This window comes from Perognathus longimembris, chromosome 8 (assembly GCF_023159225.1).
Source record: "Perognathus longimembris pacificus isolate PPM17 chromosome 8, ASM2315922v1, whole genome shotgun sequence".
NCBI classification, from domain to species: Eukaryota; Metazoa; Chordata; class Mammalia; order Rodentia; family Heteromyidae; genus Perognathus; species Perognathus longimembris.
In genome coordinates this window covers 59888963-59912712 of record NC_063168.1, presented here as the reverse complement: position 1 = coordinate 59912712, position 23750 = coordinate 59888963, and the positions used below count along the sequence as shown (strand labels likewise).

Genomic DNA, 23750 nt, shown 5'->3' with positions numbered 1-23750 from the left:
CATCTGATCTCCTTGCCTGGCTGATGGGGAAATCAAAGATCAGAGCGTTTAGGAGCCTTGCTTGAGTCTTCCCTAGGAACAGGAAATAGAGCAGGGACCCAGAACTCCCTTATAGCTTTTCAGAAAATTAGGAAGAAGCTAAAAGTATGGAATTCTTGCCTCCTATCTGCAGAACCGCCCCCCCCCCCCTCTCTGCTCTTGGAGAACCCTGTAGTGCTTAGACCAGGGTTATTGCTCACAAAGATCAGTGCCCCTTCTAGGTCAGACTAGACAGTTGGGGAGGGGGGTCTAAAGAGAGCTCTTTAGCCCATTTTGGCTGCTCTGTTGCTTTTGAGTGCTGCCTCACTCCAGGAAGGATATTTCTAGAATTGGAGCCAGCTGGGACAGGCTTGCCATGCAATAGCCCACAAAAATCAAAGGAAAGGACTCTGTTCAGTGGTGGCTGTTGTCTGATGCTTGGACGCTTGCTTTCACCAACAGGACAGAGACCATGTGGCAGGCATGCATGGGAGTGGTGAAAGGTGAGTTCTGGTTTTCATGGCCTGATTCCAGATTGTCCCTATTCCTCTGAGAGAGCAGCACTGTCATTCATAAAGATGTCTCTATTGTCACCCGAGCCTGGGAAAGGGGAAGGCATTCTGAGAGGGCAGAGAAGGGACCCAGGGGTGATGGAAGGTCATGCACCCTGAACTGAGCATGGGAAAGGTATGCAAAGATCTCTCTGGGCAAAGAGAAGCCAAGAAGCACTGGGTTAAGAAGAAGGAGTGTGGGAGGTGAAGGGCTAAGGAGCCAGCAAGGCTGGGTGACCAAGCCAGAGTCGTAAGGTTACTGATCCCCTTTTAGACAATGTCTTAGTTCACTGCTTATGCCCAAGGGAGAGGGGGGAAGTCTAATTTGCAGTCAGCTTCATTTTGTAGTGAAATACAAGAAAAAGCCAACTACAATTCCACTCTAATTCCAGAGATAATTGTGGCTCACATTCTTCTGACCTTTCTACATATGAATGTGCTTATGAATACACTATCAGTTACCTCATTTTCTTCATTTAATATCCAAAGTCCCTTATAACTCTAAAATCACCCTAAATCCCCAAGTCCCTTAATGCTAGCCAAGTTATCCAGGCAGGAAGTTAGCATCTCCTATGCCCAGTACCACAAACCAGGAACAAGAGAAGACACCTGTCATGGCATAATTGGAGGAGGAAGACACAGCCAGCAATGCAAATGCTCAGCTGAGCTGACACTTTCCTGGAGTAATGCACATCTGAGGTGGCTGGTGACCTGTCAGGCCAGCCTGGGAACTGACGTGACATGCGGGGCCTATGAGGGATAAGGCTCTTGGGGATGACAGGGATGAGCAGAGCTCATGCTCCAGCAGGCAAGGTGGAGGCCTGCTGTCTAAGCCTTCTTGTCACCTGATGGACAGGTAAAACATAGTGTTGGCTGTTGTGCTTCCGGATCCCCTGGAAAGAATCAAAGGGTTCCAGAAGAGAAGGCCCATCATTGAGTTGGTGGCTACCATGACTTCACCTATACCTGGCCTCATTTACCTTACATGGCAGGGGAAAAGAAAGGAAATGGCTTAATTTGGGGGTGTCTGGGAAGAAGGGATGTAGTTTGGATACTGAAGCCACCAGGGTAGCTGCCATTTTCCTGATTTCTCACTTAGCCTCTAGAGCCCCCCTGCCCCAGGCACTTAGCCAAGTCTGTCTGCCTTTCTTTGGGCATCTAGGACTCCCTCTTCCAGAGAGGCAGCAGAAGCAGCAAAGGCAGTAGGGAGGGAAGGTCTTGCTGCAAAGCCCTGAGATGAGGACTCTTTGTCCTGCCAGTGACCCCCTTGCAAGCCTGAGGGGAGAGGAGGGAGGAATGGGCACCATGGCTATCAGCAGCAGAAAAAGCAACCGATCTTCCTGGAGAAGATGCTTGAGAGACTTATAGGCATGCGCAGTTTACCACAGTGCTGACCTGTGGTCAGCTCACCAAGTCTGCAGTCCCAGAACTATAATAGCTCTCTACTACCTTAGACACCTCTAAGCTTAGCTAGGTCTTTGCCACGTTTTGCAGATGGGAAGACTGGGCGTTCGGGAGATAAATGGACTTTTCCAACAGTATGTGTTCAGGAAGTGGCACTGAGATGGCCCAGATGTACAACATTACCCTTTGTTATTTTTTATTGTTGTTTTATTTGTCAAGACAAAGTCTTCTCTCTCGTAGCCCAGGCTGCCCTCAAACTCAGATCTTCCTTCCTCAGCTTTCCAAATTGCTAGGATTATAGGCACAGGCCACCAGGCCTAGAGACCTTTGATTCAATCCCACTGCTACTAGGGAGCCCCAAGAGAGGTGGTGAGAACAGATCAGGACAGCAGACAGAAGTCTATTCTAGGGCCAACTTTGATTGCAATGAAGTAGTGTTCTATGAATATTTTTAATTTGGAGAGCAATTCTCTCTCAAAGATTCTCTCTCTCATCTCACCAGATGTTCGTGTTTTTCCCTCGGTCCTGGCAGATTATCCTTACACGAGGGCCACTGCTCTCTATATGCATAGACACACTGTCCTCGTCATGGATTTTTAAAAATTTTGTGCTCAGAGTTTTCCATTTTCTAATGTGTACACATGACTCCTCCCACAGCCTGGTCAGCTGGGAGAAGAAAGGAGCTTGTTAGTCTGGGTGAAGGACGGGAAAACCAAATCACACAGTGTGAGATGGCTACGAAGGGGACACCATCTCCTGACTTCTAGCCTGGCTCTCCCACGCTGTTCCTGCCTGTTGCCTACACAAACTCGGTCCCCCTGAAGGGAGCCCCTCTCAGTTCCTATGAAGCCCTTGGGCACTTCTGGATGGGGACAAAAAGGAAGGGAAATGGAAAAGGAGGTGGTGGCATTGCTCCCCACAAGCCCCCTCCCTGCTCTGCCCTCCCCTCTCTAGGGAGCAAGACATAACTGAAGCTGACAGCACTATTTTTAGCCATCCTCTGGCTGTCAGCTCTGGGATGTGTTCTCTGTGTGTTCCCGGAGCTTTCCCGCCCCTCTGTCATTCTCCGGAGGAGAGAGGGACTGGAAGGCAGCCTAGCCAGCGAAGGTTCTGACATCCCAGAGCTCTGGTTCAAATCCCAGTGGGCTCTGTCCAGCTGGGAGACTTTGGGTAGCTTGCTTACTTTCTCTGTCTCAGTTTCCCCTTCATAAACCAGAAACGGTGTTGCTATGGGTTTGTTACCCAGGAGTCAGTGGAAGAATACACAGAAAACACTCAGCATGGGGCCTGTAGTTCATTCTCTTCCAGTGCCAGCTACAGAGGTGACCTCAAACTCTACAGCAGGATGTGGAGGCTGCGCCTTGCAAGAGGGCTGCGACTCTGGGGTCACCCCTGGGGCAAGCAATCTGAGGTGACCTCCTGCTCTGTCTCTTTAGTCCTCTCAGATATCATCAAGCATTTCAACCCCGCGGTTCTCATGCCCCTGTGCCCTCCTGGGAAGGGTGTGGCACCCCACCACGGTGCTGAGTAAGTCCTTTCCTGTCTCATTCCAGGTTGTGTGTTATCAGTCATGCAGGTTGGGAGGGTTTGGTAGCCTGGCAAAGGTTTAAAAGATCTTTATTATGGGGACTGGGAATATGGCCTAGTGGCAAGAGTGTTTGCCTCGTATACATGAAGCCCTGGGTTCGATTCCTCCGCACCACATATATAGAAAACGACCAGAAGTGGTGCTGTGGCTCAAGTGGCAGAATGCTAGCCTTGAGCAAAAAGAAGCCAGGGACAGTGCTCAGGCCCTGAGTTCAACCCCCAGGACTGGCAAAAATAGAACGAACAAACAAACAAACTAACAAACAAACAAAAAAGATCTTTATTATGTTAAAGCCAAAGTGCTTCCCCTGCACTGATTTCAGTCCGCCTGATAAGCCGTGTGTGTGTGCGCACATGCACACGCGCATGCACATGCATACACGCGCCAGTGTGCCAGTCCTGGGGTTTGAACTCAGAGCCTAGGCACTGTCCCTGAGCTTTTATAATCAAGATTAGCATTCTACCACATCTCCACTTCCAGCTTCTTGGTGGTTAATTGGAGGTAAGAGTCTCACAGACTTTCCTGCCTGAGCTGGATTTGAACCATGATCCTCAGATCTCAGCCTCCTAAGTAGCTGGGGTTAGGCCTGAGCCGCTGGTGCCCAGCTACAGGCCACATTTTTCATCCTCAGTATCTAACATTTGTAAGCCTGTACGCTCCAGGGGAGTCTCAGGCTTAGAGGCTGGAAGCTTGGCTTACAGACAAGGCATGGGAATGAACTTCTAGATGTAGGCAATTATAATGCACGGAGTTTTCTTTTTCTTCTCCTCCCCGTGCACAGAGACTTGTGGATTCAGGCTGAAGAACTTGTGAGAAGCTTGAAAGAGAACCCGGTAAGAGTGCCTCTAACTCAGCTAGATGGCCTGCCTGTGTGTGCCACAGGACCAAACATACCACGTGACAGTAGCCCCATTGCTAACTTGCTATGGGACAGTCACATGTGATCTGGGGTCTTGGGAAATGTCCTTTCTGCTTTGAGTCTCTGAAGGTCACTAGCAAAAGGGCAATGCTGCTGTTCCGAAGAGTTTCTTGTGTGGCTCTGTGGGAAGTGGAGGAAGGACTAAATGATTTCTCACCTAGGCTGGTGATTGGGTTCCAGAGGGGACTGGCTTGAGAGCACATCCTGTCCTTTCCACCTGTAGCATGTGATGCAGGATAAATGCTCAGCTTCTGTCAGTGCTCAGTGCTCCTGTTTATGAAGTGGGGACATTGAAAGCTCCTGTGGCATTGGGTTGAGGGAGGATTAAACATGCTGTTGGATATGCCAGGCATAGGGTTGGTGCTCAGTGAAAGTCACCAGTGGGGATTGCTGCTGTGATGATCATATTCCGTGGATTGACTTGTTATCCTGTTCCCTAACAGATCACATGCTCTTTGCCCAATAACATAGGAGTTTGTAATAAGCATCCTCTGATCGTTTGTGTTTTTCTCATGGACAGGTGTCAATCAAAGCAAGCCTCACACCAAGCTGGCTCCAGGCAGCCTCTATCTCAGCCAACCATGCATACATTAAGGAGTTTAGGAATTCATGCCAGAGGCCACTCCAAGTCACAGGGCCAGTGGCCAAGGCACCTGGGCCAGGAAGCCTTGGTCTTCCCCTAACGGCAGAATTCTAGGATATCTGGAATCATAAAAAATATTATTATTTTTATAAGAAAAAATAGCTGGAAGGTCCTAAAGCCAACCCTATAATTTTAAAGATGAAGAAACTGAAATGCGAAGAGGACTGGGAAGCCCAAGTTCACACAGCTAGTTAGATCTAAAATCTAAAGCACCCAATTCACAGCTCGGTGTGCCTTAGCCACGCTGCGCTAACATGAAACATGAAACAGAAGTTTGTTTTGGGCTTGCACTAGCAACATATATTCATTACAAAGAAAGACTGAAAACACAGATAAACAAAAAGAATATTAAAACCATCCTTAACCCTAACACGCAAAGATAATTGCTATTGCTAAGTTGGCATGTATTTCCTTCTATATTTTTCCAAGAATGTGTGCATGTATTTATTTTTTTTAAACCAGAGAAATTAGTAGATGTAGACACTTTTTATAGCCTACTTTTGTCAATATATTATTTGCTATGGCAATAATTACATTTCCGGTATCATCTTAATAGCTCTATAATGTTCCATTTTGTGAATGCTCCATAATTTACTCAGCAATACCCAATTTTAGATATTTATGTTGTTTCCTTGTTTTTATTCTTATAAATAAGATATTAGTCATTATAGCTAACTCCTGTATATGTTCTTATTTCCTTAAAACAAGTTTGGGGAGATGGAATTATTGGATTAAGCAGATGAGAATGGAAAGATGTGAAAAGAAGGATGTTCTTTTGGCTTAAGGTCTTTCTCTCTCTCTCTCTCTCTATATATATATATATACACACACATATATATATATATAATGCATATTGTAATTTCTCCTTAGCAACTTGACTTTCAACATGACTGGAAACTCATCAATGTGTTCTTCAGTAATGCAAGCCGATGCTACCTGTGTCCCTCTATTCAACAGGTAAATGGTGGGCAGGGCATCTTGGAGATTGCAAATGCAAGGGACAGGGAGAGTGAAGTCGAGCCACCTAACCCCTACTTGCTGGGCTGGAGCTGAGGATTAGGGCAGATGGATGAGTAAGTGGATGTGTGGAGGGGTAGACAGAAGCTCAAGAAAGCATATGTGAACAGGTGTTTTGCATTTGTTTTGTTTTTCTCCCATTTCATTGTGGCAAAATATACTTAGCATAAAACGGTCCCTCGTAACCATTTTAGGTCTTTATTGAAGACCATCTAGGTTCCGATCAGATGATGGGATAAGGGCTCTAAGCCATAGTGACACAAATGGTACCCAGACTATTTTTCAGGAATTTGAAGCCTGGTTGCCACGAAGTTGTCACTGCCATGTATGACAGTCTCATGACTGCCCACTGTTCTCCAGCCGCCCTCTCGGGGCCTCTGTCAGGCCATGGAATTTATTGAGATGTCCTCTTGCAACACGGACTCTTGCCTCCCTACAGATGGCCCATGCTCTCACTGAGCCCTAGTGTATCATCAGAACACCCTTTCCTTTAGCGAGCTGGAACCCTAGAGAAATGCTATTAGAAACCCACCTTCCCTGACCAGCTCTTCTGCATATGTAGCCTATAGGCAATGAAGGTTTCTGTGCCTACCAATGCCATGTGAAATGTACATGCTTTGTTTGTTTTCTGCCCCTCTCTTTTGGGTCATTTTGCTTATTAACATTAGTGAGTGAATTTATGCGCTCATGTATTGAAGTATTCAAATAGACATTTGAATACCGCTGCATTTCTCTATATCTACTCATCCAAACACTGATCCACCTGTTATATTTGTGCATGAATTTACTGTCTTTTCTATATGCATATTGTGCTGGATTGTGATATGACACATCTCATCCTATGAGTCATGGTCAAATAATTTGATGACAAGTGTCCAGAATAGATGTGGTGGTGGTGGTGGTGATGATGATGATGATGATGATGATGACGACAACGATGGCATCAGTCCTGGGGCTTGAACTCAGGGCCTGGGCACTGTCCCTGAGCTTTTTTGTTCAAGGCTAGTTCTCCACCACTTAAGCCACAGCTTCACTTAAAGAATCTCATAGTTTTCCTGCCTGGGCTGACCTCAAGCTGCATTCCTCATATCTCAGCGTCCTGACTAGTTAGGATTGTAGGTGTGAGCCATTGGAACCTAGCTCAGAATAGGTTTTTAAATGTCAAATTGTCAGTCCTCAGATATGTGCATACATTTCTTCTTTCTTCCCTTTCCTTCCTTCTTTTATTCCCTCCCTCTCTCCCTCCCTCCCTCCCTCCCTCCCCCCTCTCTCTCTCCCTCCCTCCCTTCCTTTACAGATGGGGTCTTATTATGTAGCCCAGTCTGGCTTTGAACTCACTATATTGTCTGGGCTGGCCTCAAACATTCAAGATTCTCCTGTCCCAACCTCTCGAGTGCTGGGACTATAGGCATGCTTCATCATATTCCACCACTTGAAGTTTATTTAATAGAGTCCGCTGAATTGCCCTCCCAAAAAGTAGCTCAACTCACTTACATTCCCTCCAGTGCTGGAGGACTCCCATCCCGAGAGCAGTTTCAGTGCATGGTGTGTCAAGCTTAATGTTTTTCTTCAATATCTGAAGCTCCCTCCAGATCTGGTCATAGTGACACATAGGACTGAGTTTGTTCATGCTTAGAACCTCATGCTTCCAATTGGTTGCAAACTTATCACCCAAGTAGTCCTGCCTCACTCCTAATTTCTGTGCCCTATGCCACTGTCTTGATCGCCATACTAGTTTACCTCATTGTAGAAATGCTGGCTGACATCCACTCAAGTCCTCCCTTGTTGCCCTTTGCCCTGCCCATCCTGATTTTCCTTTTGTGCTAAGCCAGGGCTTTGGAACCTCAGCTATTCTTTTCCTGGGGAAGTTCTTTGGTGTTTTGATATTCCTCAAAGCATATCTCAAGTGCTATTTGTCCTTCAGCAGTTGTCCAAATGTGCTCTGTGGAGCTAGAGGCCACTGGTAGTACTTCCGAGGGCAAAGGTTGAATGGGTGGGCTCCAGGCCCTCATTTGACCTTGCAGCTTTGTCTTCTGTCTCATGTTGAGCATCTCCTGGCAGTCATGTGATCTTTTTTTATTGAAAAGAAATGTTAAACTACTGTCCTTCCACAGACCTGCACTTCCCTCCCTCTGAGAATTTGGGGCTTCTCTCATGAGGAGTTGACCAGGGCTTAAATCCTCATCTGTTCTTTAGGGTTTCTTAACATCAAAGTCATAGAGATGAAATCAAAATGACTTGCCATGCAGTAGCAGTGGAGGAAAATGGTACTGTGGTAGCAGTGACTCTGGATGCTTTCAGGGTCTGGAAGTTTGCTTATTGCTCCGCAGTTGAAATCTAGTTTCATTGACCAGTGAAATCAAAGCTCAGAATAAAAATGAAGAAAGAAAGCCTAGCGCAAAAAAAAAACCCCACATACACATGCATTTACAGTACTCATCGCCAAGGCCAGGGAAGCAGGTGTCAGCGCTTAGAAGGGCGCTCTCGCAGGATGACTCAAGAAACTGGAGAGCATTCAGATTTTAACTCAGTAATCATTTTCCTTAGAATAAATTGCAAGGAAATAACGTATAAGAAAAAGTTAAGTCTAGTCTCAGGCACATGCTTGATAATAGACATTCTTTTGAAATTGAGGGTAAAAGATGTAAATTGGTATTCATTGGGAGACATAAGTCTTGTTGCTTCTTCTTGTCTTGGGGCTTATGGAGGAGTTTGCATTGTGTGTGACCTTACAGAAGGGTTGTTTTGTTGTTGTTGTTGTTCCTTTTTTAGTGTGTGGCAGGGGAGGGGGCTTGAACTCAAGGCCTTGTGCTCTCCCTTGACTTTTTTTTCTCTCAAGGGTGGCACCACTCTACCACTTGAGCCACAGTTATACTTAGTTTTTGGCTGCTTAATTAGAAATGAAAGTCTCATGGATTTTTCTGCACAGGCTGGCTTCAAACCTCCATCCTCTGATCTCAGCCTCCTGAGTAGCTAGAATTGCAAGCACGCTCCACCAGAGCCTAGCTGAGGATGATGTTTCTGTAGAAGCATGGTATCTTTACTAAGATACAGGGATGGCTGATGGTCCTCTGAGTGACCTTTTAGTGTCTGGAATGACCTGATGAGCCCGATTCCCTCTGTAGCTATAAACCAGCCACAGCCACACTTAGGGGACAACCACACAGGGTGTGCACAGACCGAAGGACGATGAATGTCCTGCATATGGTACATCTGGGCAGCAAGAATGTTTCTAGACTGACTTCCAGGACTCTGCAAGATGAATATGTGGTGCTCAGGGTCACACTTGGGAGACTCCGATGGAAGAAAGCCTGGCTGAGGCTTGCTCGCCATCCATCACAACACACTGGCGGTCCTGACTTCCCAGGGGCCAGCCTGACACCAAAGCAGAAGAGACAACAGAAAGACCGGGACTTGGCATTCCTTCCCATACTGTATGCTGGCAGCCAGCGGGCAGCATTTGTGTAGTATCCCCACTTGGTGATTGACAGCTGTCTGTAGAGTCCTGTCTGTGAAGGAAACAGCAGTTCCTCCACATTCCTTGTCTTCCTGTCACTTCAGGACAACCAGTCTGCAGACAATTCATGAACCTCTCTTCTTATAGGGCTTATTATTTTTTTCACATTGTAACAGTAAATGAGGGTCACATTTAGCAGTGTTTTCATTGTCTCTTTTCATTACTTGCAAGGAAGGGGGGTGTTGGGTGTTGGGTAGGTAGCAAGTATGTTTCTATACTCAGGTGGGACCCTTGCAGGCCACACTCTGGGCCATTTTCTCTTACTCAGGACAAAGGTGGAAGGCTGGTGTTACAGGTTGAACATTCCTCATCTGAAACCCAAAATGTTCCAAAATCCCAAACTGCTATCTGAATAGTTTTGATTATGGAACTTGGGGTGAATGAGGCTTAGTTGGTGATGTTTTTTGCAAATATTTGAAAAATCTAAAAAACTCTGACATCTGAAACTCTGATATCTGGTCTCAAGCATTCCAGATCAGGGAGGTTAAGCCTGTACCCTCCCCACCACTCATGGAAGTTTTGAGGCCCACCTGGAACCTTAAATCTGCTATTGGTTGTGTTCCTCCTTCTTAAGATTTGATTTCCTTTGGATAGAAGCAATTTCATCAGCTTCTGAGAGTGAATCGCCCATCCCTCAATGAGGACATTGGGACCACAACAGGTGTTTTCAACCTTGTTCTAACATTGAGTTTGCTTTTTTTAAAAAAAACAGAAACAAAAACATGGGCTGTCTCCCCTAGAGGAGAAAATGTGTTTGATTTTTCTCCTGATGGATGATGGATTTGGGAAGTCAGAAAATACACCAAACACAAACAGACAGACAAACCAACCAACCAAGGGAGCTCCAGGAACTCTACAATGGTTATGGGAGACAACATCAGGTGGGGCCAGCCTGCCTGAGCCTGGGCACCTGGGCCTCAGGTCCCCCCCACTGCACCCTCACTCAGCCTACTTGTCCTCTCACAGGAGAGGCACGTGAAGAATGACATGGAAAGGCTGGCCCGGACCCTGGACTACCTGCAGCAGGAGGTAAGGCCGTGCCCCTAGCCCTGTGGGACCTTGGCCTACTTTCCTCATGGCGCCTCCTGGCCCCCCTTTTGAGGGCTGGTGAGGCGGATTCTGGTTCACTCCCAAGTAGCCTCTTCTAGAGTGGGGAGACCAGACTTCTGTGAGGGACCTCAACACCTCCAGAACAGAAAAAGCTCTGAGGGCCCCATCTTCTTGACCTCTTGCAAAGTGCATTTCTGATTCAATGGCCCTGTGGTCTACTGATTCTGGGGCTGTCATAGCCAGAAAGCTCAGGAACCTGCAGAGCCTCTTCCTAGAATGACCAAGGTGAACCGGTGTGGTGCTTCATCCCTTCCCTGAGTTCCTGGGGTCTGTGGTTCCCATGGACATGGAGGAGGTGTCCTGACCACCAGAAGGATGGTGACAGGTGCATTTCTGCAAAGCACAGCTGTGAAGGTGATGGCTGTGGACCAACGTCAAGCAATGATGACCTGTTGAAGGGTCAGTCCTTGTGTTCCACCGGACCCCAAACAAGGCTCACATCGGGGTTCCCGAGAGTCTCCGGGAAGCTGTGGCCATTTGACTGACAGACACTGACCTTCTTATTCGTGTGTCCTTCCAGGTACCCAAAGCATTTGTGAACCTGGTGGATCTCTCTGAGGTTGCGGCTGTGTCTCGCTGGCCTCAGGGGGCTGGGCTTAGGTAAGAAGGGAACTAGAATAAGACCCGCCTCCGTCACGTGCCATCCATGTGCCATGCATATAAATGAATCCCATGAGGAGCCCAGAAGCATGGATGGCAGGAGAGGTTCTATAGCATGTGTGAGCTTACACAGTAGTGTGTGCTGGAGTCAGGAAGGGGAGTTAGGGGGCCACACTAAAAGATGAAATATTCAGTCTGGTTAATACAGTGTTAATGTCAGAGGCCTTTTCCTGCTGAGTGATTTGAAGGTTCAAAACAAAATTTAAAAAAAGCAGATCCAGTAATATAATTTAAGCCAAGAAATATTACTTGTAGAAGCTGAGTAGAAAAAAAATGAGCTTAAGGATCTTGTCACTTCTCAGAACACAGTTCCCATGTATTTCTGAGAATTTTCCTAGAAGTTACATATTTTGGTCCCACATTCTAAGAATCCTGGATCTGAACCTTCCATCGAAGTTTGTATGGAAAAGTTCAAAACAAGGACAGCTGAGAACGGAGAGTGGGAAGGGAGGAGTTCCAGGAAAGGAAGACAAAAGGTGTAGAGAGTAAGGAAAGGATGCAATGTGGGTTTCTGGGACAAAGAGGAAGAGAAAAACATCTCAGCCCATCCCTGACCCCCAGGGACAAAAGCTCCAGGGGTGTCTCTCCACCTTGTCCACCATCCTCCCAACCTTTCCACCTCCCTTCTCCTGCACCCATTAAGGATCCAGCTTCTCCCTCCCCACCCCTAAGGGACCCCAGGACCTTGAGCCCTTGGGCCCTCTTCTACAGGAGGCAGCTTGGAGGTCCACCCCTAGCTCTTTCATTCCTTGCTTGTTTTGACCTGCAGCAGCCCTGCCCCAGAGCCCTGCCATTGCCCAGAGAAGATTTCAAAGCTGACCAAGGTCATCATGCAGTGGTCCTATCAGGTGAGCCACCTGTGGGCAGCCGGCTCATGGAGCAGATACCACGGAGAACAGGGCTGGTGGGGACCATGTCAAGTTTGCTCACATAGGACTTCTCCAGCTGAATTCAGGACCAAGGTCAGAGCTGCCCTTGGCTGCTTTTCCCAACATGTGTCTATATCCCTGCACATACTACGAGGACCACAGTTGTAGTGGGTAAGAGTGGGGACTGTGCCGGACACTCCAGGTGACAGAGAGTGAAGAGCTTTGCACACCCACTCTAAAATGTCTTTTGTTGTTACTGCTTATACCACCGCATCTCTAGCTGGTGAGCTGCTTTGACCTGGGCGGTGCCTGTACCCCAAATCGCAGCCTGCAGAAAAACCAGCTGTGCACTGCAGCTGACCTCAGAGACCCCAGCAAAGTGCAAATGTGTGTTCATAGGCCCACAGTTCAAAGCACGGTGCCCACTGGCAGGTGTGAACACGATGCTTCGTGTGTAAGGAGAAAGCTGGGAGTGAAGTTGTGAGACATTTCTCTCAGTGTGGAAATGAGAGCATGTTGAGTGGGGTGCAAGGGGCAAGCAAGACTTATATATCCTACCTGAGCTTCCAGAGAATGCTCTGCAGGACTCTGGAGTGCCCGGATATGAGGGTTTTAGGGCCAGGTGAGAACACAACCCAGCTCTGCAGAGCTTGAAGTGTGAGGTGAGAGGAAGTGTGGAGCAGCGCGTGATTGTGCCTCGCGTCATGGTCGTGGTGTTTGTTCTGAGCCAGGGGCTGCACAGCTCTAGCTGTCTTCAGCTCCTCCACCTCCTTCCTCAGGAAACCTGGGAAAGCCTCCTGGCCTCCAGCAGGTTCAGCGACCAGGAGTCCTTTGCTGTGGTTTTCCAGCCTTTCTTCTACGAGATGTTGCCGCCATCGGTGAGTGGGCTGCGGGATGGAAGCCAGGGGCCTGGGCTGTACCTCTGCTCCTGCTTCCCTCTGCCACGTCTGTCACCTTCGCAGAAGGCCCAGCCCAGACAAGCTTCGCTGACCACCAGGGCAATGCTGCAGTGTTCTCTCGCGCAGTTTCCACATGATGTGGCTTAGCCACGTGAGGCAGTTCCAGCCCCCAGGTGAAGAGCAGGAATCCAGGCCAGTTGCCCTGGCTCCAGCTAATGCTTGGTTCTGGAATTGACCAGCTGTGTGACCTTGGGCAAGTGGTCTGGCCACTCTGGGACCTGGTTCCACATCCATCAAATGAGGGCTGTGATGAATAGTCGCTTGCTCTAGGGTGGCTGCCAGGATCCCACGAGCCAATGCACGGGAAGAAGTCAGCGGTGCCTTGGCAGCGTGGGAAGGACTCGCTCCTCTTGGCTGCGAGGATGTTTCAAGATGGTGCTTCCCAGGGCACCTACCCTCACTTCTTCCTCTGTGCTCCTATACGTCCTTCCCTGAAGGGAAGGAGTTTGCATCTGCCCTCCCCTGGGTCACAGGGCAAAGGGTCACTGGGGTCATGGTGCAGTGGAGGAGGGCCTGCACCTGCCGGGCACCCTCTCTGCAGCCGCTAAGCCTTCCGGGCTCTGTCTGGGAACAGTTCTTCCTGGATTCCAGCTCCTGCCTGTTGGACTTGCACAATAGTGGAAGTCCTGGCTTTAGGAGAAGGAGGAGGAGGGTTAGGACCCATCCCCTGCCCCCACCATTTTACACAGACCACATCCCAACTGCTTTCCTGCCACCTGCTCTTGAGTTTAGTTTTAGGGACTTCATGACAACACAGAGCATTCCAATCATTTGCCCTTTTCCTGCCAACCCTGACCTCTGAACCCTGACCCAAGATAACACTCCTACAAATTGGCCATTATTGGTGGGGACAGAGCTGGACAAATCAGGGCCACCCAGCTCCAAGCCAGGGCAGGCAGCAGTGCACAGGAGCTGTCACCTCCTTGGGGACAAACATGGGCTCCTCTCACCTCGTTCTCTCCCATTAGGGGCCCCTGGCACAAGATCCCGCTGCGCTTGGCCTGAGCCTTTGGAACAGCATGGTAAGTGGTTGGCGTGGGGCTTGCGCCAGCCTAAGGGATGCCCCGCAGAGGAAGGGTGGTCAGCCCACAGTACCACTCTTCCCACTGCTCTGAGGGTGCACAAGGATGCCAGCCCAGCTCAACCCCTAGGAATGTGACCTCCTGATCTTACAGTGACAGCCCTGGGGAAGCCCCAGCCCTCCCGCCTCCTCATTGGCTCCCTGTCCAACCCTCTCCAGCTTTCTTGGCCCTGAGGCAGCACTGAGCAAGTTTACAGGCTCAGGTTGGTGCCTGGAGCCAGTGTGACGAAACCCCACCTCACAGCCGCACGGACTCGGGGTATAACCTCTCATCCCCACCCTTGCACTCCAGTGCACGCCTCACCCCTGGCCCACAGCAAGGACTCAACATGTGTCGAGTTCTTTGTTCTGGGTCCATGATAAACGCCACCAGCACCGGGATTCAGCAGTGAATGAAAGGCACCAGACAGGGACCTCTCCTTGCCACCCCCACCCCCACCCCCATGCAAGTGGCTCTATTTTTAGAATTGCGATGATAGAAATTTGTTTTTCTTTTTGCTCAAATTAGAACCGTTTCTCTCTTTCTCTTCTCTTAGTATGCGATGCTGAGCACATGAGCAGCTGCACTTAGGCTCCTGCTGGAGGGCGAGGGCAGGGCAGGCAGGGCAGGCAGGGCAGGCAGGGCAGGCGCCAGCTCAGAAGCCTGGGCAATGCTAACACTGTCCTTTGGAGAAGACACTTGAAGTCTTGGCCAGGGATGCTGGTTAGTGGGTCAAAGCCTTGGGTGGACTCGTCCCCTAGAAAACACCTTGTGACTGGTCTCTTATGGGGCAGAGAAGGGAGCCCACCCATCTAGTAGGGACCACCCTCTTTTAGGGGAAGAAAGCTGATTAACCCAGTCCAGCCATACCTCTGTGCTCTTCCAGAGCCTTTCCCTAACCAACAAAGGGCACTTCCAACCCTGCCTTATGCTGGGAGGCCCAGAAGCTGGGCTCTGTGTGGCAGGAGGACCTTTGTGAGCAGAGAGCAAATTGCACAAATGGCATCGGAAGGAGGCCGGTTCTGCCTGAGAGGAAGTACAACAGGCAAAGCTGAAGAGTCAATGAAACTGAATAGCAGGTGGAAGAGGAGCTGGAGAGGAGACAATAGGGAAGGGCTGGCCTCCTTTCTCTTTTTCCTTCATCTTGCTACCCAGCGTCTTTGGTGTTGGTGGCAGCTGTGATAACAAACACCAGGAGGCACCTGCTGAGTGATTTCCCCAAGCACTGCCATAGGCCTAGGTTCTTTAAGTTTCCTCAAGGGTCAGAAGCAGCAGGTACCCAGAGGGGAACAGTGGTGGCTGTCCTAGGTAGAGGGTTACCCCACTCTCTCCAGACCTGTCCAACAACCACCAAGTTCACATTTTCCCCAAAAGTCCCTTGTGGCTCCTGCAACCAAGAAAGGAGGAAGGAGTCCCCAAATGGGTCACTTCCTAGTTTCCTCACTGGCAAAATGCCAGCCACCCACAGCCCCGTTCAAACTAATCCAGAGCTTCCACGGGCCTAAATCTGTCCATGAGTGAGCAGAAAAGGTAACAGGACAGGTTAGGACCAAGAGCACTGGGCAAGGAATCAGGAAAGTTTGTTCTGCTTCCAGCCCTACTTTTGGTTGTTTCTTGAGGCAGATAACATTTTATCCACCTTCCAACCTCAGCCAGCCTCAGAAGGCTTATGACAATGTCAAGAGCCTTTGGACTCCTTCACATCCCTTGCCTCACTCATTGTGGTCCCCTGGGGGCACCGGGAGGGTGGGAACTTCTGTTCCACTGGCTGGGCTTACCCAAGACCATGAGATAAAAGTCAGGTATGCCTGTTCTAGGCCGCATGGAGCCCTGGTGGGGGCTTTTCTAGCAGGGGACAGCAGAATTGCTGTGATCACAGGGACCTGAGCCTACTTGGTCAGGAGTACCACCCCCAGAACACACCTGTGGGGAGAGGGGCCTGCTGTACCCTGGGCTCGGACCACAACAGCACTTGCTCTCCTGCCCCAGTGACGTACCAGGACAGGTGTGAGCTCTGAGCTCCGCACAGCTGGAGTATTTCCAGTTGTGTTGTTACCCACCACCATCACTAATGCTTAGCACCCTGTACCAAGTGAAGAGGACTTTGTATTTGAGATAGAACTCTGTGCCTTTTCTGTTGCCTCCTCAGTAAATTCTGGGAACTCCCAAATAGGAGCAGTATTGAGGGACCTGAGGCTTAGGCCCTCTCAGCACAAAGAGCAGAGTCCTGGGCCAGGAACCAGAGCCACTGGGCAGGACAGGGACTCAGGAAGCACTCACTCATGAGAACTCTCCTCCTCAGAGAGGACTGCTTAAAGTCATCCCCCCTCCTACTGACCATCTAGTGGATTTCATGGTGGTAAAGAAGCAGAGTGAAGGAGATGTAGCGCTAAAGGGCCAGGAAGGAGAGTCAAAGCACAGGTCAGCCATGGTAGTGCCAGAATTGTGTGCCTGAGGCAGTGGTAGGAAGACATTTAGGACTTTTGTGTGTGTTTGTATATGTGTGCTGTTCTGAGAATGGATCTCAGGGCCTTACACTTGCTAGGCAGGTGCTCTACTGCTTGCACCATACCCCCAACATTTTTATTTATTTTTGTTCCAGTCTTGGGGCTTGAATTTAGACCCTGGGAACCATGCTGTCCCAGCGCTTTTGTTGTTGTTGTTGTTTTTAAGGCTAGTGCTCTACTACTTGAACCACAGCTGCACTTCTGGCTTTTGATTGTTAACTGGAGATAAAAGTCTTGCTGACTTTCCCGCCTGGGCTAGATTTGAACCTTGATCTTCAGATCTCAACCTCGTTCTCCTGTTGCAATCCTGCTGCTCAGGTAGCTACATCAAGGCTTTTTATTTAAGGTCAGGTCTTGCTAACATGTGGGTTTGGGTGGCCTCCAACTGCCCTTATCTCATTTCTGCCTCCTGTATAGCTGGGATTATAGGCATGAGCCACTATGCCTGGCTCTGGAATGAGATTCCCAGAAGAAGTTTTAGTGGACAACATTTGCTTTCTTTGAGATCCTTGAAAAATAGGCTCTCCTTGACTCATTCTTTCCAGGGGTCTCATTCCTAATAAAACTTCTTAGATGATTGTGAAAAAGAAAAAGGAAATCAAGATAGATCAATACCTGGCCATTCATGCGGGCCCGCTGAACTCTCCCTTTGGGAGCAGCCCTGAACACCCTGGGGTGAACTTTCCATTTCCCAGAGTGGCCATCATCAGAATAAAACGGAACCCCAGAGCTTCAGGTCCACCATTCCCTCTCCAAATGTGATCATTAAACCTCCTTATCTGATTCTCCTTCCATTTGGTTAGAGCCATCCCCGAATGGGGTTAAGTTCCTTCCTGGCTCTATGTTTCCAGAGGGCCCAGGCAGGGTGCCCCTGCTAATCCACTCCTGGATCCCTGTCAGCTCCTTAGAAGGGGCCCAGCAGCAGGGCTGACAGCAAAACACAGGCTCCCTCACCACAAAACACAGCACAGAACATGAAAAAGAGGACTGAGATCTCTCCTCTGTTGTTTTCTTCCGAAGCACTTACAGATGCAGCACGGGCATTTCAGAGTAACAAGTTAGAAATCTCCTCTTCACTTGATTCTTCACTGGCTGTCATTGCTTTTGCTATAATGCTTTTGCCTATGTTTCTAACTTGCTGGTTTCTTGCTTTCCTGTCCACCATTTGTCTATATTGTTAAGTGGCCTTTGTGGTTATTAATGTGTGTTTGTGTGTGCACATGCTCACGTGTGCGCATATGCTCACGCTTGTGGAGGCCCTGTGAGTCACTTCTGGCTTTATAGTGGTTAACTGGAGAGAGCAGTCTCATGGACTTTCTTGCCTAGACAGCCTTCAAACCATGATCCTTAGATCCCATCCTCCTGGGTAGCTAGTTTTACAAGTGTGGCCTACCAGGGCCTGGCTGGGGTGGTGGTTTAAATCACCTCTTTCAGAGGTGATTAGCAGGGGTCTTGGCTGTCTGAGTTGCCGAAGTGGGGACTGAGCTGTATTCCATGTTCCTGCATCTTTGCCACCCAGTTAGTTAAAGACTGGGCCTTGCTCCATACAGTTCCCTAAGAGGCTCCATGTGCAGCTGTGTGAATGACCAGACCCAAGGGTTGTGTACATGTGGGTCGGGGCTAATGGAAGCAGGAAGCTCTTCCTCCCTGCACCTGCTCTGCTCTCTCAAGGAAATGTAGTCAGCCAGATAGCCTCAAATGGGTAGCAAGGAGTGGGACCAGACACCAATCGGGACAACCTGCCCTGGGTGGTGGCGAAGCTGTGTGTGACCTGCTATGAGATGTCTGGTTGGATATAGGACATCAGTGTGTGCCCTGGCTAGCTGTCACTCCCCTACCCAGCCTGGTATTCAGTTTCTCCTCCTGTGCTGTCAGGAGGAAGGGGCTAGGAAGTGCCTTTGACCTCCCAAGCCCACCCATTGCCCCCCTCCAGTGACAGTCAGCAGCCTGCTGGTACGTGAACAAGCAGTGCTGCCCCCAGCCCAAGCGTCTGGCTGGGTGGGTGTGGGACCCCACTGGAAGTCTCTATGCATCTCTCATGAGCTCCCAGATGGCCCTGATGCTGCTGGGGCAGGGGTCAAACTCGGAGGCTTTCTCAGAGGGGCTTGGAGGGCTGGCTCCTGTGCCAGCTTCTCTGCTTTAGGGATCATTTTCTTTCCTAGATGGAGCCACCAGGGCACAAGCCATTCCATGGAGCAGAAAGGAAGCCCATGAAATGTCCCTCTCAGGTAAGCTGAGCTGGGCTGCAGGAAGGGGAGGGAAGAGGCCACCTGGACCATGCTGAGACAGAAGCTGACATTAGCTCCTGACGGGTTTGGATGGTTCTTCTGCCGGTGTGGCTGTCCTTGGGTTTGTATTTGTGGGCCAGGAGCCCTTCCACACCTGTGCAGGTCACAGGAGCGAAGCCACAGACCACCTGGCCTCTGCTGGTCCTCCCTATTTTCTTGGACTCCTCCTCCTGTGTCCTGGATGCTATTTCCAGGCTTTTCCTTTACCTAGGGGAGGGAGGGAGGGAGAAGGGGGCAGGGCTAGGGAGCATCATAGTGGTTTTAAAGATGAATCATGTTTGCTTGTGTCTTATATATGTCTCTAATATGAAGTAGGTAGATTAGCATATAGGTTTATAAGAAAAGTCAAATAAATAGATGAAAAACTAACTGAACATAAACCAATGAGATTCCTTCTATCATTTAATGCCTATCAAATATGTTTAGCTTTCTTTCTTTTTTCTTTTCTGGAGAGGCGAGAGTACTGGAGTTTGAACTCATACTTAGTAAGTGTTAGGTTTTTAGGTGTTCTCCTTTAGGAGAATGCCACGCGGTATTCAGGCAGGAGAGAAAGTTTATTACTGAACTGCTGGCCTATGGCCGAGGTGATCCATGGCCTGAGAGAAGGGAAAGAGAGAGGGACCCCCCCCCACACACCCAGCCCTGTCTTATATCTAGGGCAGGGGCAAGGGGTGTGGCCAGGTGGATTAGGATGTGACCTCAGGGAAAGGGGAGGTAACTGCCTCCAGGTCTGCAGGTTACCCAGGTAACTGGGTGGAGACTTAATGAGGTGGGGGCATCTGCATGTAGCCCTCAGGGAGAGGACCTTAAAGTAAGCACTCTACCATTTTAGTTTTGCCCTCTGCCCTTTTTTATTTAGTTATTTTTCAAATAGGGTCTTATAGTTTTCTCTACAGTAGGCCTCAGGCCATAATCCTCCTACCCTTACTTCCCACAGAGCTGAAATTACAGGAATGCATTACCATGCCCAGCTTATTCTTTGAGATAAGATTTTGCTAACATTTTCCCAGAGATGCCTCAAACAATGATCTTCCTATCTCCACCGTCAAGTATCTAATATATATATACATATATATGTATATGTATATATATATATGTGTGTATGTGTGTGGATATGTGTGTATATAGAGAGAGGGATAAAGAGAGAAAGGGAAGGAAAGATAGAGGGAAAAGGAGAGGGATGGAAAGAGAGAGAGAGAGAGAGAGAGAGAGAGAGAGAGAGAGAGAGAGAGAGAGCCTGGTAATGCAAATCTCCAAGATAAGGAGAGCCAGAGATGTTGACTCCAAAATGGGTCATTTCAAAGCATGCATGAGCTCCTGTAAGCACAGCTCAGAGAAGGTCCAAAGAATGGTTTGGTTAACACTGAAAGGATGAAGTGAACATTACCAATGTACTGAAGATATGACCGGAATAAAGTTCTAGATGGTGATGTAACATGTTACTTTCCTCTACAGGAGAGCCCCTATCTCTTCACCTACAAGAACAGCAACTACAAGTCCAGATTGCTACAACCCCATGGCCCATCTGTGGTAAGGAAAGGTCTTCCACTATGAACAAACTCACCAATAAGCCCCTAGCTGAGTCCGGAACCTTCCACCTGGTTCTTCATGTCATAAAACTCCATTTGCTTATGGGCACTCTGTAGGTTGCACAGCTACAGCAGTTGCCCAGGAATATGAAATTCAGTTGGGACAGTCTGGGGAAAGGTGAAGGGGTCAAATGTGCGGGTCCTGTCTTAGGATTGGCAGCTAGCTCCTGTGGCTTCAGTGGTGGAAGGGAGGCACTGCACTGCCCTTCCCCAGCCTGGTGCAATGTGGAACAAGATGTCTTCCTCAGTCTCCAAAATCTCTGAGGAGCCCTTAGTCTAGTCTTAGGTTGGGAGGGGCAGTGGGAAGGGTAGTGAAGAAGAGGCAGAGGAATGTGGCAGAGTGTGGAATTAGACAGAATGGGAACCTCAAGGCCTAAGCAGTCAGCCCACAGCTAGAGACACCTCCTCCCTCCTCCTATCTTGCCTGGTTTTATCTCAACCTTCCCTTTCTGATACTTCCTGCTGTGATTAGATAAAACCACTTCCACCTGAAGGTGGATGGTTTTGTCCTCAGGAACTAGGGCAGTTTGAGTTGAATTGAGTCCTAACTCTGATCTCCCTACTTTAGGAAGCAGGCAGACATTACTGGTGGGTACTGAGGTGGTTACCCAGCCCTCCACCCCTGCACTGACCAACTTGTCCTTCACCTTCTAACAAAATATCACACCAGGGGAGGCAGGTACCTAGCAGGCAGGGTGGCACAGTGAGCTACAGCAACGGCATCAGGGTTTCAATCCAGATTCTTTTTTTTTTTTTTTGGCAGTACTAGAGCTTTGCACTTGTTAGGCAGGTCTCTATCACTTGAGCCATGTCTCCAGTCCTGATTTTTGCTTGTTATTTGGGAGCCAGACTCTATTGCACTTTTCTGCCCAGGATAGCTTTGGACAATTTTCTAGATTTTAACTTCCTGAAGAGCTAGGATTACAGACTTGAGCCACCAACACTTAAATCCAGATTCTTACTGGCTCCATTTCCATTTTTAAAGGTATTTAACCTCTTCACACTCATATAAAAGAAATCTTGGAGATGACAATAATAGTCCTATTACCTAGTTATGAAATTGAAGTCAGGTAGTTAAATATAAAGCAGTCACGCCGGACATGGGGGCTCATGATTGTAATTCCAGCTACTTGAATCACAGTCCAAGCCAGCTGGGCAAAAATAAGAGACTCCATTCAAAAATATAAGTAAAGCAAAAAGGGCTAGGGGCATGGCTCACATAGTAGAGTGTCTGCTTAGCAATCAGGTGGCCCTGAGTTTAAATCCCAGTACTTCTCAAAAAGGGAGGGAAGGAAGAAAGGAAGAGAAAGAGGAAGGCAAGCAAGCAGAAAGAGGGGACGGGAGAGAAAGGAGAGGGAAAGAAAGAGAAGGGAGGGGAAGAGAAGAGAAGAGGTGGGGAGGGGAGGGGAGAGGAGAAAGGAGAGAAGAGAGGAGAGAAGAGAAGAGAAGAGAAGAGAAGAGAAGAGAAGAGAAGAGAAGAGAAGAGAAGAGAAGAGAAGAGAAGAGAAGAGAAGAGAAGAGAAGAGAAGAGGACTGCTGGCAAATGTTAAGTGCTGTAGAAGCGCTGTTACTGATATGATCTGATAAGAGGCAGTAACATGTCCCTCCAGAACACATTTATTAAATGCCTACTATGTATTTCTAGAATGTAGGCTCAATGAGGGCAGGGACTATTTTTTTAAAGACTGTTTTGTTATTTAGCTTAGACTAGCCAGGAACTTGCTATATAGCCTAGATTGGCCACAAATTTACCATCCTTCTGCCTCACCAAGTGCTGGGATCATAGGTGAATGTCACTATGCCCAGCTCCAATAACCTAGTTGAATACATAAATGAATTAGATTCCAGATGTGGGAGCTAAAAATTAAAATAAAAAATGTTTATCCCAAGGAACTCAGTCTGGTAAAGAAACAGATAAGTCAACCAACAATTATAACACAAGATGATCAGAAGTATAGTTAACATATCTACAAGGTATTCTGGGAACATAGAGGAAGAAAATGGACTTAGAAATCCATTCTAAGTATCATTAGGGCACCAGTGACCTCAGTCTCAACTGAAAACTAAGGCTGAGCTACAGGCGTGAAAGGTGAGGAAGGGGAAGGGAGAAGAGGGAAAGAGAGAGCATGGTGACTACTTGGGGACAGGGGACGGCACAGAGAGGCTGTTCAACACCAAGTGGGTTTGGATATCAGAAGGCCTCTTAGGCCTTGCAAGGGTCAACAGGCTTCATGGTGGAGTTAACCCAGGGGAGTCATTAATTTGTACAACCAGCAAAGAATGCTGATCATCCATTGTACCAGACACCCTCTTAGGCTCTGAGGACACAATAATAAGTCAGGCAGCAATCACTGGCTTCACTGAGAATGTGGGCAGGGATGAGCCGTCCTTGCATTCCATTGAGAGCCCTCTGACAGAAGGCATGATGCTAGGGAAGGCTGAACTCAGTTGAAAGAAAAGGTACTGGAGAGAAAGTGGGGCGGGGTGGGGGAGGGGAAGATTTGGAATCAATTTGGTGTAGACAATGGGATGTGAAGCTGAAGGAGAGGGATAAATCTTAAAGACCTATAACTTTTATCTTTGTGTGTGTGTGTGTGTGTGTGTGTGTGTGTGTGTTGCTATTACTAGGGCTTGAAATCAGGGCCAGCATGCTGTCCTGCTGGCCTTTTCACTCAAAGCTGCCACTTTACCACTTGAGCCATAGCTCTACTTTGAGCTTTTTGGCAGCTAGTTGAAGTCTTTAGGTTTGCCAGCCCAGGCTGGTTTGAATCATGATCCTCAGAACTCGGTTTCCTGAGTAGCTAGGATTACAGAGGCCCACTTCCCAACCTAGTTTCCAACCATTTCTTATTTCTCATTTCAGTGGAAAGAAGGAACGGAAATCAGATGTCCTGACAAGGACCCCTCCGACATGATCCCCACTTCAGGTACACAGCTTTCCTAAGGAACTTTTAAACTCCTAAGTCAGCGCAACCTTAAGGTGGCAAGGATCTGAGATACTCCTGGCAGGAGATGGGGGGGGGGGTGTTTCCAAGGACATGGTTTTTGTT

General features: G+C 48.5%; 1 protein-coding gene across 1 annotated transcript in view; it reads left to right on the top strand.

Annotated features, from left to right (window-relative positions):
- Window positions 1–3299: 3299 nt before the first annotated feature.
- Plb1 (phospholipase B1) overlaps window positions 3300–23750 on the top strand; it is a 103227-nt gene continuing 82776 nt past the window's right edge. The window contains exons 1-11 of the mRNA XM_048353206.1: window positions 3300–3500; window positions 4343–4394; window positions 5994–6080; window positions 10624–10686; window positions 11288–11367; window positions 12197–12275; window positions 13076–13174; window positions 14224–14277; window positions 18986–19051; window positions 20567–20641; window positions 23564–23627. Of these exons, the coding sequence (XP_048209163.1) occupies window positions 3319–3500; window positions 4343–4394; window positions 5994–6080; window positions 10624–10686; window positions 11288–11367; window positions 12197–12275; window positions 13076–13174; window positions 14224–14277; window positions 18986–19051; window positions 20567–20641; window positions 23564–23627 (901 nt within the window). The 5' untranslated portion in view covers window positions 3300–3318. The remainder of the gene's footprint in view (window positions 3501–4342; window positions 4395–5993; window positions 6081–10623; window positions 10687–11287; window positions 11368–12196; window positions 12276–13075; window positions 13175–14223; window positions 14278–18985; window positions 19052–20566; window positions 20642–23563; window positions 23628–23750) is intronic.